The 15,377-nt window shown below is 39.9% G+C and overlaps 1 protein-coding gene across 1 annotated transcript; it reads left to right on the top strand.

The window, feature by feature from the left end:
• Positions 1–705: 705 nt before the first annotated feature.
• epn3b (epsin 3b) lies at positions 706–11,081 on the top strand (the record flags this gene model as incomplete). Its single annotated transcript, XM_079264814.1, has 11 exons — positions 706–774; positions 1,009–1,167; positions 1,396–1,479; positions 4,638–4,938; positions 5,932–6,050; positions 6,669–6,755; positions 7,864–7,987; positions 8,073–8,243; positions 8,356–8,451; positions 10,404–10,697; positions 10,789–11,081. The coding sequence occupies 11 exons, from the start codon at positions 706–708 to the stop codon at positions 11,079–11,081; spliced, it is 1,797 nt and encodes a 598-aa protein (XP_079120940.1).
• Positions 11,082–15,377: the final 4,296 nt, after the last annotated feature.

Genomic DNA, 15,377 nt, shown 5'->3' with positions numbered 1-15,377 from the left:
GTCACGAGAACCATAATCATCAATTCCCTCGTGTTCTCTCTAAAATATGAAAAATGGATTGTGGGAGAGTGTGTGTGTGTGTGTGTGTGTGTGTGTGTGTGTGTGTGTGTGTGTGTGTGTGTGCGCACTTGCTGGCCTGAATCAGACAAGCATTCAAGAAGCTTCATCAGACACCTGAGAGCCAAACGTCTGAGTGACCTACTTTTTCATGATGGGGCACCAGTTGTGAGCAGCTCGACACGTCGCCATCATCCGTCATTCTTAATATGCTGAGTATATTTGCTTGGACACAGAAAATAAGGAAACAAATCAAACAATACACCCATTTCCTGACAGCACAATGTATTGTTTTTTTTAGAAATGACTAACTCTGCGTCAGTCAACCACTGAAACTAAAATCCAAGTTTGGAGTGGATAAAATACTAATATTCCAGCCAGTAACACTGATTATTAGAAGTTACTGGTTAACCAACCAGTGCAGAGTGAGCAACACAATGAGTTACTTGTAGAGTCTATTGGTACGTATACTAATGTATGATCTGTATGTGCTTCTCACAGGGTCGTGTTGCAACAGCTGACAGAGAAGAGGAGCTTTCCATGGCATAGCTACCTCCCCTCTCCTCCTTCCATCCACTGTTTCCCTCTCATCCCCTCTCTTAACCTGTTCAGCATATACGTTTCACTTTCTCTCCATCACGTGTCGCCATGACAACCTCAGCCCTGCGCCGGCAGGTGAAGAACATTGTTCACAACTATTCAGAAGCAGAAATCAAGGTATTGATGAAAACTGCAAACTGCATTCTCTTGAATTGTTTGGTAGCACCTGGACAAATCTGTAACAAAGAGTAAACTTTCTCATTTTAGATGATGCCATGTTCATCCCTTCTCTCACATACGGATTGACAATTGAAATGTTTGATGTTCTTATGTTAATATTCCAGAGGAGAAATAATGCTGCATGTTTGGCCTGCCAATAGATTTTATGGCTTTTTTTGTGGTATTGTGTAGGTCCGCGAGGCCACTTCCAATGACCCATGGGGCCCTTCATCGTCTCTCATGTCAGAGATCGCTGACTTGACCTTCAATGTGGTGGCATTTGCTGAGGTCATGGGTATGGTGTGGAAACGGCTTAATGACAGTGGAAAGAACTGGAGACATGTCTACAAGGTATTCCTATTAAAACGTTTTCAAATTTAGCTTAATCTCTGCTGAGTTAGCTGTATGTTCCCTAAATTTCTTGACATTAATAAAAGTGTGCATTTAATACTATCAAAGCATTCTTAGTTTAACATTTCAGAAAACTTAAAGGAAAATATCATTGTCACTCAGCAGAACAGACATTTTACTTCATTCTTATACTGTAACAAATAATCCAGCAACTGCGTTTGACTCCAGGCCCTGACCTTGCTGGATTACCTGCTGAAGACAGGATCAGAAAGAGTGGCCCAACAGTGCCGGGAGAACGCGTTCTCTATTCAGGTACTGGACAGAAGCTACAGGCAAGCCTTAGCATCTGAACCGCTCCGCAACACAGCTGGCTTATTATCACAGTTCTCTGTGGTTTGTCTGTTGTTACCTGGACAACCATTTAAACGTTAACCAGAAAACTCAACCAATAAAAATTGAATGCTTTGACTCCATCCATCCATCCATGCATCCATCCGCCCATCCATTCATCCATCCACATCCATCCATCCATTATCCATCCATCCATCCATCCGTCCATCCATTCATCCATCCACATCCATCCATCCATCCGTCCATCCATCCATCTATCCATCCATCCATCCATCCATGCATCCATCCGTCCATCCATTCATCCATCCACATCCATCCATCCATCATCCATCCGTCCATCCATCCATCCGTCCATCCATCCATCCATCCATCTATCCATCCATCCATCCATCCATTCATCCATCCACATCCATCCATCCATCCATCCATCCATCCATCCATCCATCCATCCATCCGTCCATCCATTCATCCATCCGCATCCATCCATCCATTCATCCATCCACATCCATCCATCCGTCCATCCATCCATCCATCCATCCATCTATCCATCCGTCCATCCATCCATCCATTCATCCATCCATATCCATCCATCCATCCATCCATCCATCCATCCATCCATCCATCCATCCATCCATCCATCCATCCATCCATCCATCCACATCATCCATCATCCATCCATCCGTACATCCGTCCATCCATCCATCCATCCATCTATCCATCCATCCATCCATCCATCCACCCATCCATCCATCCAGCCATCCATTCATAAAAGTCCTGACCAGAATTTTTGTCAAAGGCCAGCATTGTTGAAATCCCAGAAATGGATCTGACTTCCTGCCAGTAATTTGGACCAGTTTGACACTGGTTATATAGGGAGGGTATGGCCTCAGAAGGTCACCCCATACTCCTGAAGCATTCCCCTTAGCATTCCCAAAAGAACACAGTGGAATGCTTTCACTTTAAGACTTGTTGCCATGCTCCTTCCAGGACTCTACTCTTTCCTGCATCTTCCTTATGACAAATGTTTGATGACTTAAAAGCTGCAAAAAATTATTATACAGAAACCGCATTTTTTATTGTTTATGGATGTGATGACATGTCACCTATAAGAGTGATTCAGCCTTTTTTTTACTTTCCCTCATCTCTGCTTGTGTTTTCATCCAATTTTCCAGCAAATTTGAAGCACGCATTTTCAGCAGTGAACTGCTCATCAAGCATATTTTCACTGCATGGAGCAAATAAGCTGTAATGCACAGCTGGTGCTTTTCATCATGCTAATGTGCCTCCTTGCTTTCCTCATTTAAATTGTTTTATTTCTCACACATCTGATGTGGATGTGAAAAAAAACCTCAGGGGGCTGAAGATGAAGAAGCCAAATCTGTTTTATAAGAAATCCTTGAAAGTCACCTGTGGAGGAACGAAATTTGCAAGTCACAACACTACATGAAATACTGCTGTATCGGATACTCCTGAACTTTGTTTTCCTGAGTTCCTCCAGAAATCTCATCTCCCCATGTCTCCTCAGTGTACATTTAAGGATGTGAAATTACAGGATGACCAAAGCGGAACAATTTCCATTTTCAGACATATTAAATTTGCACAGTCTTCTTCTTCTTCTTTTGGTGTGTAGTGGTGATTTGTGATGTTTATTACTTGAGAAAGACGATGTGGAAAAGATTGTTTGGAGGTAAAAAAAAAAAAAGAAAAAAGAAAAAAAGACATCAGTTTGATCAATAGTAAAAAAGTGTTATTACATGTTAAAATCTGACATCTAAAGAAAAAAAAAAAGAATTTGCGAGGACTCCTGAAGCTATTTGCACAATCACACTGTCCATCTCTGTCCACTCCCTTATAAACAACACAAAGAGATTCCTAAGTTCACATCTGGACAAATCATAAGACTTACTTACAAGAGGCATATACACTGTCCGCGTTTGGCATCTAAATTTCATGTGATACTAACAGAAAACAGACAGCTGAAGTTGGTCAGTAGATCCATAGTTAGTCATCATGCTTATGTAATGCTGAGAATCAGACACTACATTTGTAAACAACAATATAATTAGGTCACAGTCGCTGGTTTTTTAAAAATGCTGATTTGGTCCTATAGTCGCTCTGATCACTCGTCCAGTGAAGCCACTCCCTCGCCAATCTGTGACTAATCAGCCTGACTATCCCCACTTGGAACCTCAATGGAGTTGGTACCATCAAAGTAACCCTGGAAAATTCCTTTTGGAAAACCCCAGAAACCTGCTAGAGTCAAGCAAGGTGTGGCAGAGAAGGTAGCAATGGAAAAAGGGCTCATTCCCTGGCGACCCTGCCCAAGTCTGGTCCTCGAGATCTACGATCCTACATCTTTTAGATGCAACTCACATCCAGTACACCTCAATCAAATGGCTCAATTCTCTCATTCACATGTCATCCAGCTCTGCAGAAGCCTGGCAAAGAAGCTATTCATTTAAATCATGTGAGTTAACTTGTAGAAGGGTTTCATCTAAAAGTTGAAGGATAGAAGATCTGAAAGATTGGACTTGGGCAGCCATGCTCTAGTTTAAGTTCCCTCTTTCTGTATTCACTCTTTGCTATACGGTTATCAAATGTTTCTCAGTGGTCGGCCACACTGGTTTTTGTTCTTGGACTTTGGTTTTTCTTTACTAATAAACTTTTTTCCTTAACTTTGGATCAGCTTTTGAGTCCTCCTCCTGCTGACTACCATGCCAAACATGAGTTAAATGCAGGAACAAAATTTCCTGATGAGTTTAATATTCTGTAAGGAGAATGATGAGGGCTTTAGTTTCCATATATATAGGATAGCTCCATTTATTTATTTATTTATTTCCTCTTTAGAACTCACTGAACTTTCAGAAAAGGACGGCTGGCAGCAGCTCAGTCGGATTTGATTAGAAGCTCCAGGCATTAAAACATGGCTGAAACCAAGGCTTTTATGAGTGTATCTTAATGAATTATGAGCCAACTCCTAACAGACATTCTGGGATTGTGTGAAACCAGCATTAACATGAATTATTAAAAGGGGGGGAGGTGTCTCTTTTACTGTCCCCTTGAAAAGTTAATGCTGATTTCTAAAGAAAAATGTGAAAATGTCTTTGTGTATGATGCAGACACTGCGGGACTTCCAGTATGTGGACCGGGATGGCAGAGACCAGGGGGCAAATGTGCGGGAAAAAGCTCGCCAGCTGGTGTGTTTGCTGCGGGATGAGGAGCGGCTCCGCCAGGAACGAAGTCAAGCCCTGAAGACCAAAGAACGGATGGCTGGAGGAGGCACTGGTGGTGGTGGTGGGGGTGTGTATGGAGGTATTCCCCCATCTTATCATCCAGGGAGACGGACGAGTCAGCCCAGCATGGCTGTGCTGTATGGGGAAGAATTCAGCCGCTCCAGAGGTTCTCCTTCCTCCTTCAACTGTGAGTCATTATTTGTTGCCCTAAGGAGCTTTTTTTTTTTTTTTTAATATGTTGACTTTTTTTAATGAATTGATGACCAGTTAACCCTGCGATGGACTGGTGAGCTGTCCAGGGTGTACCCTGAATATCTGGTGCTTGTTATCACCACATAAATCCGTGATTCCCAAACTATTGAGGACCCCTTCATGCAAATGCCAAAAAGCAGTGGACCTATTGTCCCACCCTGTGCTAAAAACCATGCTTGTTTTCATGCTTTTATTAGCAACTTTCTGACTATAAAGACTGGATTCTGGCAGAGTCTTATCCTTTAATTAAGCCAAAGTTTTAAAAAAAAGCATTTAACCACTGTGGGTTTGTTTTTTCTTTAATAGGGACAAATCAGCTGCTCTGTTCTTTTTTTTCAAACATATCTTAATTATTATTAATTAAATGTTGCAGAAAAATCTAATGTCCATGATAGAGATGTGCTCCACTACTGTTAATCTAATTTTTTCACTAACCTCAGTAAACCCCAGTAAATGAATGAAAACTGATCGGATGCACAAGTTGTAACCATATAAGTGGGTTTTTTATGTATATATACTTTAATTTTTACTAAGGATGCATTTGTTAAAATAGTGCATAGCTGATTTGAATTACTTTGGAGAAATCTGATCAAATCTGTTTAAAAAGTTTGTGTTTTCAGGCTCACAAAAATGCCAGTTTCATTTGAGCAAATTGTCCAGACTATACAGTATACACTAGTTTACACATTTACCTTGTCTTTGTCTGGACAAGGTCTTAATCTTTAATCACAATGGCTATGAATGATCAAAGCCTCAGGGACTGCCTTTGCTTTTTGGGGATCCCAAAGAGCAGAGTGGTTGCCAAACCCAGGATGAGAATATTCACATTAGCTACTTCCTGTGCTTCTCGATTTTGTCCATAAGTCTGACAATTTTTCACATTTTCTCCTGCCTTCCTTCTAAACTCTCTGGCTTGCTTCCTTTGCAGCCTCATCTTCGTCTCCTCGCGCAGCCTCAGACCTGGAGCAGGCTCGACCGCAGACCAGCGGGGAGGAGGAACTGCAGCTCCAGCTGGCTTTAGCCATGAGCAGGGAGGAGAGTCAGAAGGTAAAACTGCACACAAATTTACATATTCATGATGTAATAACACGCAGACCCTCCAGTATGATTGCATCGCCTCCATCCACACACACGGAGGTCCTCTTTACTGGAACCATGTTAATGTTACAAATGTCTTGAACATTCGCCCACCATCATCCAGCTAGCCTCTTCTTCCCCTGTTACCATAGAGATGGATGAAGACAGATCTACAGATTGCTTAAAGCCTTAGCCAAAAGGAGCATTTGCAGGTACACACACAGAAACATACCTCTAATGGCTCAGTTTATGTGTTTTTTAACACCTCAGCTGTGTGTGTTGTTGTATAATATCATATGTGTTGACTAAAATAGTCCTGTGCACCTGACTAATAATTTTCCTCCTAACACTGTGATTCTTTCCTCCTTTTTTTGTCAGGTTTTACATTTTCAGACCCTCTAATGCACAAACTTTTTTAATCTCAGTTGCTTTTCAAAGCAGAATATTTAGTACAAAAAAAGGAAAGAATGCATTAATTGCTGTGAGCTGAGCCAAAAGGGAGTTCTTTGGGTTATGGATGTGCGTTCGTATGAGTGCTTGCTCGTTTTCAATGATGGTTATGATGATGTCACGATGCCACCCCTGCAGGAGCAATGCTGTCGCCAAGGAGACGACTCACTGCTACAGAAGGCACTGGATGAGAGCAGGCGAGAGAGCCAGTCAGGGACACACGAGGTTAGTTTAAAAATGCATAAGCTGGTGTGTGTGGGTAACTTCATGGTACTGAAGTGTGTATTTGCATCTGAAGGTGGGTTCACTGCTGCAGGATGGCATGAAGTTGAGTATGTGGTTTGGACTGAAAGATGAGAAGCGTAAATGAGACAAAAATACATAGAAGAGCATCATAAGGGAGGGTTTTTTTAGAGAGAAACAGCAGAAGGCTGAGAGAGGAGGAAAGAGGAGCGCTCTGAATGATAATAATTTGGTCTCATCTGACCTTGAGCTCAGCAGGACATTTCCCTGAGAGCACAGCCCCTTATCTTGTAGCACAAGCTCTTTCCCTCAAAAATCTGTCCTCAAGCCAATTAGTCTCACTATCTGTGTTATGTAAAGCTCCACGTGGCTTGTAATTGGTCACATTATGCTGCATTCATATTACTCTTATGATAGAAAGCCAGGTGCTTCTACTACGTCAAAGAAACACTAGGAAAATCTGAATGTTGTGGTTCTCACACCAACAAAATACACAACATTCATATTCACACATATTACTGATTGCATTGGCTGGTAATGTATTGTTTTGTGATAATCACATATTTAAACTTAGAATTATTTTAGAACCAAATACTTACCTAAAGTTAATCTGCTTACAAAACTAAAGTTTCATGACAAAAAATTATATATATATATATATATATATATATATATATATATATATATATATATATATATATATATATATATATATATATATATATATATATATAATATATTACATATATATACATATATATATATATATATATATATATAAAATATATTTTTATATTATTTTATATATATATATATATATATATATATATATATATATATATATAAAAATATATTTTTATATTATTTTATATATATAAAATATATTTTTATATTATTTTATATTTATATATATATATATATATATATACATGTATATATATAAAAATTTAAAAGAGTTTTTTAGACTTTAACTGGTTTCACGTTATATAATATGTTGTCACATATTATATTTTTTTGTTTTAAAAAGTTAAAAAGAAAAAAAAAACGGAAAAAGAAACTTAGATTCTAAGACCTTGTACTTTCTCGATAGTCGGCCATGTTGGACCTGGTGGACATATTTGGGCCTTCTTCTGAGCCACAGGCCCCCACTGGTGATTGTTGGAGCTCAGCTGAGCCCTCTTGTAACACCACTTCAAACCCCTGGGACTCTGTAGGTGGGTGGTTCATCACAAACTTGTACATCCACACAAGAGCTGTTTGCTTCTTTACACTTAAAGCAAATCATGTCTGTCTTCACAGCAGTCCAGTCCAGTACTCCTGTAGTCGGCAGTCCATGGAAGGCTCCTCCCACCTCCTCTAACACAACTGACCCTTGGGCTCCATGTGCCAACTCATGCACAGACCCCTGGGAGGCAGGACCTGCACCCTCAAGCCCTCTTAACAATGCATGGGACAGCCCAACAAACAGAGGTGAACTGTCCTCTTTCTAAATGCATTCTTCTCTTTTTCTCTTTGAAATGCAAATTTGCAAGTACTACTTGTTTTCCTTCTCCTTTAATTCAGTTTTCTTCTTCCTTTGCAGATGGTGATGGCACAGATCCATTCACTGCACAAGAAGATGAGAAACGCAAGCAGGAGGTTCCCAGAGTGTCCTCCCCTCAACCTGCCAGCCCAACAGGTAGAGAAGCTCAAAGCAAACACGCCCTGTGTGTGTTTCTCGCTACATATGAGCATTACGGAGGCAGTAATGAAATAATACTGAAGACAAAAAAAAGATTTTCTTATTGAACTGATTATTAGAAGAATTCTACAAAATCTTGTGTAAACTTGTTTTGATGCGAAACAGAAGTAGAATAAATCTGCATGATTCTTTAAAAAATGTGGTTACGAGAAGTAAAAATGTTGAGGTCAGTGTCATGAGAGAAGCTGCTTGCAAATGTCAATTCAATTAGTTCCTTAGTATTAGGTTGGTAGTTTTCCACGTACACACTGGAAAAGCACTGGGACTCACATGGAAAGTTTGGTCTGGACTTTGTTGTTCACTCATTAACTTCATCAGTTTGCTTCCAAAGTGAGCAACAAAATATAAACATGTTATCAAATCAAATCAAATCAAAATAAATCAAACTCTATTTGTAAAGCACTTTTCATACAAAAGCAAATAAAAGTGCTTCACAATGAAAAGTTAAAAACAGTTTCACATTTAAAAACACACACACCCACACATGCACACAACCCGACCCTTCCTCCGACCACTGACGCCAAAATAAAAACTAATAACTTTATGATTCTGTCATCTGTATCTGGCTTGACACTGCTGTGAGTTATAAACAATATGGCTGCAGAAGTTACACCAGTCATCAGGAAAAAGTGTCAACCAATTATTCAGCATGCTTTGCTGCTCATTTGCACAGTCTCAGTAAATGTCCCACAGACTAACAGTTACACTCACACATTGTCTCCTCTGTGAGTTTCTGGAGCGCTTGATGCACAACTGACTGGGAAACTGTGAAAAAGTCTGCAGTGAATTCTGCAAATGTGCATTTGTGTATTCCACCTCTCCAGAGCAGTGTTTCCCAGTCCTGATCCTCAAGTACCACTTCCCTGCATGTTTTAGAGATAACCCCAATTTAACACTCATAAATGAAATGAATGGCTCATTAACAGGCTGCTGAGAACTTAATGGAGAAGTCATTAATCTGAATCAGGTGTGCTGGAGTGGGAACATGTCCAAGACATGCAGAGCAGTTCATTTCAGAACTGCCGCGTGAAACATTCTATGTACAAAGAGTTTGGGGGTTTCAGTAATATCTTGGTTGTATGATACCATGAATAGAGAAAGAGATTTTGAAGAAACCACTGTATTCATCGGACTAGGCTGGAAACAATAAACAGAATGGTATTAATCTCCATGTCCTCCTGCAGGACTGCATTAAAAATAAAAAAAACAAAACCCTTCACATCCAGAATTAAAGTGGCAAATTTATCACTGTGGTGGAAAATAAGTACACTGGAAGCTTCTGTGATGGAAAAGTCAGGATGCCCTTTTTTTCACTTTTGTTCTCCACAAGGGGGAACTCTGCTACCAGGACTCCAGCTGCTCTTGTTTTGCAACGTCTCTGTCTGAATAAATGCACAAAAGACAAGCTTTATAGTGCAACCTTTTTCCTTATTCATAATCCTTGAAAACTGGTTTAATTTCTGCTGTACACACATGTAAATAAAGCATGAATGCACAACAGTTTTCACAGGATTAGGAGAAAGTAATCCTACTACTGAGATGATGCCTTATTCATTTCAGTAGCACCATACTTTATCATATTCTGCAGGTATTACATCACATCTTTGTTTTGTAAACAGTGCAGCTGCTGAACCAGCCTGTCTCCAGACAGAGCCACTACTTACTGGGCAGATAAAAACCTACATCAGGAAACATTTGGCTTTATGGTAGAAGGTCTCGTCCCAACTTGTTGCTGACATCAATCTCTAAATTATATAGGAATAAATACATTTTAAGGTTTAGTCTGTCACTCTGTATGTATTTTCTTTCAGCCATTTTTCTGACCTTTTTGTACTTAGCCTCTTGTATTTCGACATTTACTTAGAGATTCTTTTCCATTGGTTTTGTAGATGAAGAAGTATTTGGAACAAAACAAGAAGCGGACCTTTTTCCTGAACAAAACTCCAAGCCGGATCCGTTTGGACCGGATCCGCTATTTAAACCACAGGTAAACGGACGGGAATCCGCCAGCCCGGAGATGTTTGACCTGTCACGACTTGCTCCGCCACTCAGCGCTCCGGCTACACGCATGTGTCGGACACCAGAGGCTTTCTTGGGACCCACCGGGGCATCATTGGTCAATTTGGACACTCTGATACCACCAAACCCCCCTAGCAAGACGCACAACAACCCATTCCTCTCAGGTAACATCCAGCTGCAGTAGAATTCACTTGTCTGCTCAGACAAACATTATTAGGAATTTCTTTCTTTAAATTGCCATTTGTCTCCTTCCAGGTCTGAGCGCACCATCTCCCACCAACCCGTTCCACTGCGACCAGCCGCGCCTCACCCTCAACCAAATGCGACCGTCGTCCACCTCTCCGCTACCCCCCCACATGCTCTCCTACAGTCCATCGCTGCCCCTTCCTCTGCTTCACCAACCACCAGTCCTCCCTTCCTCCCTCACACAACCTCCCACTGGACTCCTGGACATCCCCGCTAACCTCCCACAGCCCTTGCTCCCTCTTTCTCCACGGCCAGCATCTCGCCCTCAGACACAGACGCACAGCCATAACCCTTTCCTCTGAGACTCCCCCACCCTCATCCCTCTGGTCTGCAGAGGATGATGACAGAACAGACTGGTTTTGGTTTCATCTATGCTAACTACAGAGAGACTAGTGGTAATGAGCTTGAACTGAGACCTGGTCTGATGTCATTGTACTCACCTGAAGTGGATAAAACTTGGATAGGATGTATTCGTGTCTGTATGAAGACACGCCAGCTGCTATATAACACAAACTGTTGAAGAAAAAAAAAAAAAAAGAAGCTCACTCACTCATGCACACACAAAAACATGCACTCAGGCTCACTTCAGGATGAACACAAACGTGTACGCAACACCAAACTGACAGCATCTAAACAGTCCCTTCGATGCCTTTTCCTCATCAACAGCGACGACTCCGAGCACCCTTTGACCACAGATCTGTTCCTTTTGAAAATTGGGATGAAGCCACACACTTTAATGATTGTCCATCAAGGTTCACCAGGATCCTTACTGCTGCTTCACCGACAAGAGCATGAATGCCTCCCCCACCTCCCCAAAGAGCACCTGAAATCAGTCCCTCAAATAAATCCCTTTTTGTCTTACGAGTCAAACAGTATCTTGACCTGAATTTCTCCCTAGAAGGTCCAAAGTCCAAAGAAAGCACAGAGCTCCTTTCCACATATACGTAATGATGTGTAGTATCTACTGTCTTGTTAACTTTCAAGCTCAAAAGCATCTGATTCTAAGTTTGCTCAGGCAAATAGCTCCAGAGTTTAGTCCAGTATTGAATCACGGTAGATTCAACGCCGGCCCAAGCCAGATCACGATGGACCTTCCAGTTTTAATCTGGACATTGATCTTTGATTGTACCCGTGCTTGTTTCCACACCTGATCCACATTCCCTACATCATTCTGGAGGACCTCAGGGAGACAGCTCTGCCCCTCCTTCAATGAGATTTGACCTTATTCATAGACAACTACTCAATACAGAAAATTAAATATGGGCAGTTCAGTGATTATATTTGAGAAAGAAATGCAGGATGAGCAGAGAAGGTCACAGGAAGCGGAATGGGTAAATTACAGATAAATATGTGAAAGAGGAGGGATTACAGATGGTAAACTGATGAATTGCATCTTGATCTTGTGTTGAGGACAAGATTATCTGACATGAGTCAGGTGACTTGGTGTTTGATCACTGCATTGAACCCAAACATGAATGTGAAATGCCTGCCTATAAATACACACAGGCTTAGTACATATGTATTTAATAGAATATATCACTGTATTATGAAATATAATACCAATAAATGGATGGTGTTTGCATTATAATCTCTAGTGTTCACTATTTATTTATTTAGATTACAGGTAGGACCCACAAACCAGTAATGCAACAATGTTCAACCACAGTTTTGTCCTGATTGAAATCATAATTGTGAAAAAGCAGCATGAAGGTTTTAAGTGGAAAAAAGATAAATAAGAATTCTACTTTTAAGATACACAATGTGCTGCTGAACAAACTGAAATAAAAACCACTGTGTGTTTTAGTTGTACATTATGCGCTACTTGTGCTCTCCAAGAGTCTGGCCTCCAGTATAACCACATGTGACAGTGTGGCATACACTGGTGGGCTGATGACACATTTTTTCTAACTAAGCAAACTATTATATTCAGGTGCAAAAGAAAGTGCACCCTGTTCTACAACGTAGTTCTAATTTTTTACTTAAAATATCATTAATGAGCTTTTCAGATTTCAGAAACGGTGTGACAAAATGAAGTGAAATCCGAAATTCAGCAGCTTGTAGAACCTCTTTCAGCAGCAGCAATTTGTTTATTGTTTTCTGAACTATGGTTTTGGTCCCATCATTTTAACAGAGTATTTATTCATCATTCTTACAAAGGTGCTTCAATTTATGAGGTTTTACAGGCCTTTGTTTATGCATAGTTCTTAGAAAGTCAGTACATCATTTTGTTCAGGCAGAGGTCTGAATTTTGACCAGAACATTGCAACACCTTGATTCATTGTTGAGACACAACTTTTTACTGCAGGTTTAGTGTCACATTGTTTTTTTTGTTTGTTTTTTTTTTCTTTCTTTTTTTTTTTTTTAGAAAGAATCTTTCTACTAGAAACCCTTCCAGACAAGCCACATGACACATTTCATTCATAGACTTTAACATTTAACATGTTACAAAACTAGCTGAAATAGTTAATTTCCTTATTTTTGTAGTTAATTTCCATTATAAATATCCACACAAAGGATATAGAGACTCTGCAGCTCTGATAAAATAATTTGAATTACAAGGAATATTTTCTAAGTGAAGCCTGACATCTAGAGCCCAAACCGTGAGCTGTGAAAGGATATGATTCAGTGCTGTATTGGTTTGCACCTCAGATAATCATGTCCATACTTTCAACACATCTAACTGAAAAATGAATCTGAATCAGTGGTCAGTCATCGTACTGTTGTGTTCTACATTGAGTTTTAAGTAGTCAGCAGGAATTATTGAAGACAGAAGAGTTTACAGATTAGTCATACAAAAATTAAAGCTCATAATCATTTTAATTTTTTATCATGATAAACAGATCAATTTTGTGAAGTGTATATTACCTAAATATAACCATTTGTGTCATAACATTCACTGTCTTAATAAATCTTCTGTTTACACCCACTTTATTCCCCTAATCAAAGGTAACTTTAGTGTAAAATAAAATACTTCCTTTTATATATACAGTATACAAAAGCCTTTTCCTTCAGCACTGAGCACCAAAAGAGTAAAGTTACACATTTGACCATTAGATGGTAGTATTGAATCATAGTTCTGCAAAGGTACCCAGCAGGTTTTCTGCTAATCCATAAAGATCTCAACACTGTTAAGACAGCTTTCCTGGCAGTCAGTCAGTCAGTCAGTCAGTCAGTCAGTCAGCACAGGTCTGAAACCAGCTTCCACAGTAGTAACACTGATTATTGTTATTCCATCTGATCTTAGGCTTGATCTCCACTGCTAACTGACCCAACAACCCACTGACCATTGATACCGGCAATACTCATTGAAAAATTACTTAATCAATCACTCATCTCTCCTCTGAACAAGTTAAAAATTATTTTAAATGTCACATTTTTATGTAATTGAAAACCCCAACAAATAAAGAATGAAGAAAAATAAAAGGGAGATAAAGGAGAGAAAGTTTCATTACCCTGTTCTGTATTTCCATGTATTTCAGCAGCTGTAATATTACTGTTTGTGGCAGAATGTCCGCTGTTAGCACGCAGCTGCTCTTGGTTGCCAACATACCGTTAACTGATGTGTGTCTGCTTGTGTGCATCTGTCTAAATAATAGCATATATAAAGAAAAAAAACTCTCAAAACAAAATTGTTTGATTCAAGTAAATAATTTTCCTACACACGCGTACACATACACACATACATGCACTTCCATTATTTTCAATGTCTGGCTTTTGTGTCCAACAGAATCAAGGAACACAGATCTAAACAGCTGCAGTCTCGACCTCCTGATACAGTAAATCAACTGGCGTGCACACTTGATATGCAACTTCGCCATGTGGTGTTGATTTGGCAGAGGAGGGGCATAAACAGACAGAGTTATTGTGGGAACAGTTGTGGGAGTTAGTGAAGACTATTTAATACAGCAAAAGTGCCCATGAAATCATAAGTGACCTTGTGAACCTGCAGAGTATGGAACTTGACGTCAAGACTGAGAATAGACTTTTAACCTTGATGTGAACTTCTAAGATAGAAACTCCCAAATAATATAATTGTAGTTAATTGTGCATGGTTCTCAGCAGCTATCTGTCTCTATTAGTCAGAATTCACTGAGTGGTTTGTTTTTCAGCGTCAGTTCAGTGCAGAGAAACTGGAACAGATGAAAGCAGACAAATCCACAAGAGTAAAAGGTTTGTCATGTACACAAGCATAAATAGTCCTTCTCCTTTTCTGTTTAACAAGTATTTGTGAGTCATTGCATCTGTGAAAAAAGGTGGGACATTTTCTTGATTTTTCTCAATGTGCACTCAAGCATGAGACAGTAATTCCAAATCTTATCCCCTGGAGCTGTTGTTCCTGGCCTGCAGTGAGTCAGTCATCCAATTTTAAGAAGCATTCAAGTGATGAATCAAGTTCAGTCTGACCAAGGTGCTTCTGCAGTGTGGGAACAATTAGTCTGCAGAAGAAGCTAACTTCATTTTGCACATGTACACACACAGCATTTAATCATCCAAAGCAGTTCAAAAACTACAGCTTCTGATTGAGGTGCATTTGATATCTGTGCATGTGTGTAATAAAATAAAAGAACACAAGCTAAAGGAGGAAAACTTATTTGACA

Source organism: Telmatherina bonti, assembly GCF_933228915.1.
Source record: "Telmatherina bonti genome assembly, chromosome: 3".
Classification (NCBI taxonomy): domain Eukaryota; kingdom Metazoa; phylum Chordata; class Actinopteri; order Atheriniformes; family Telmatherinidae; genus Telmatherina; species Telmatherina bonti.
This window is presented reverse-complemented; position numbering and strand designations above follow the sequence as displayed.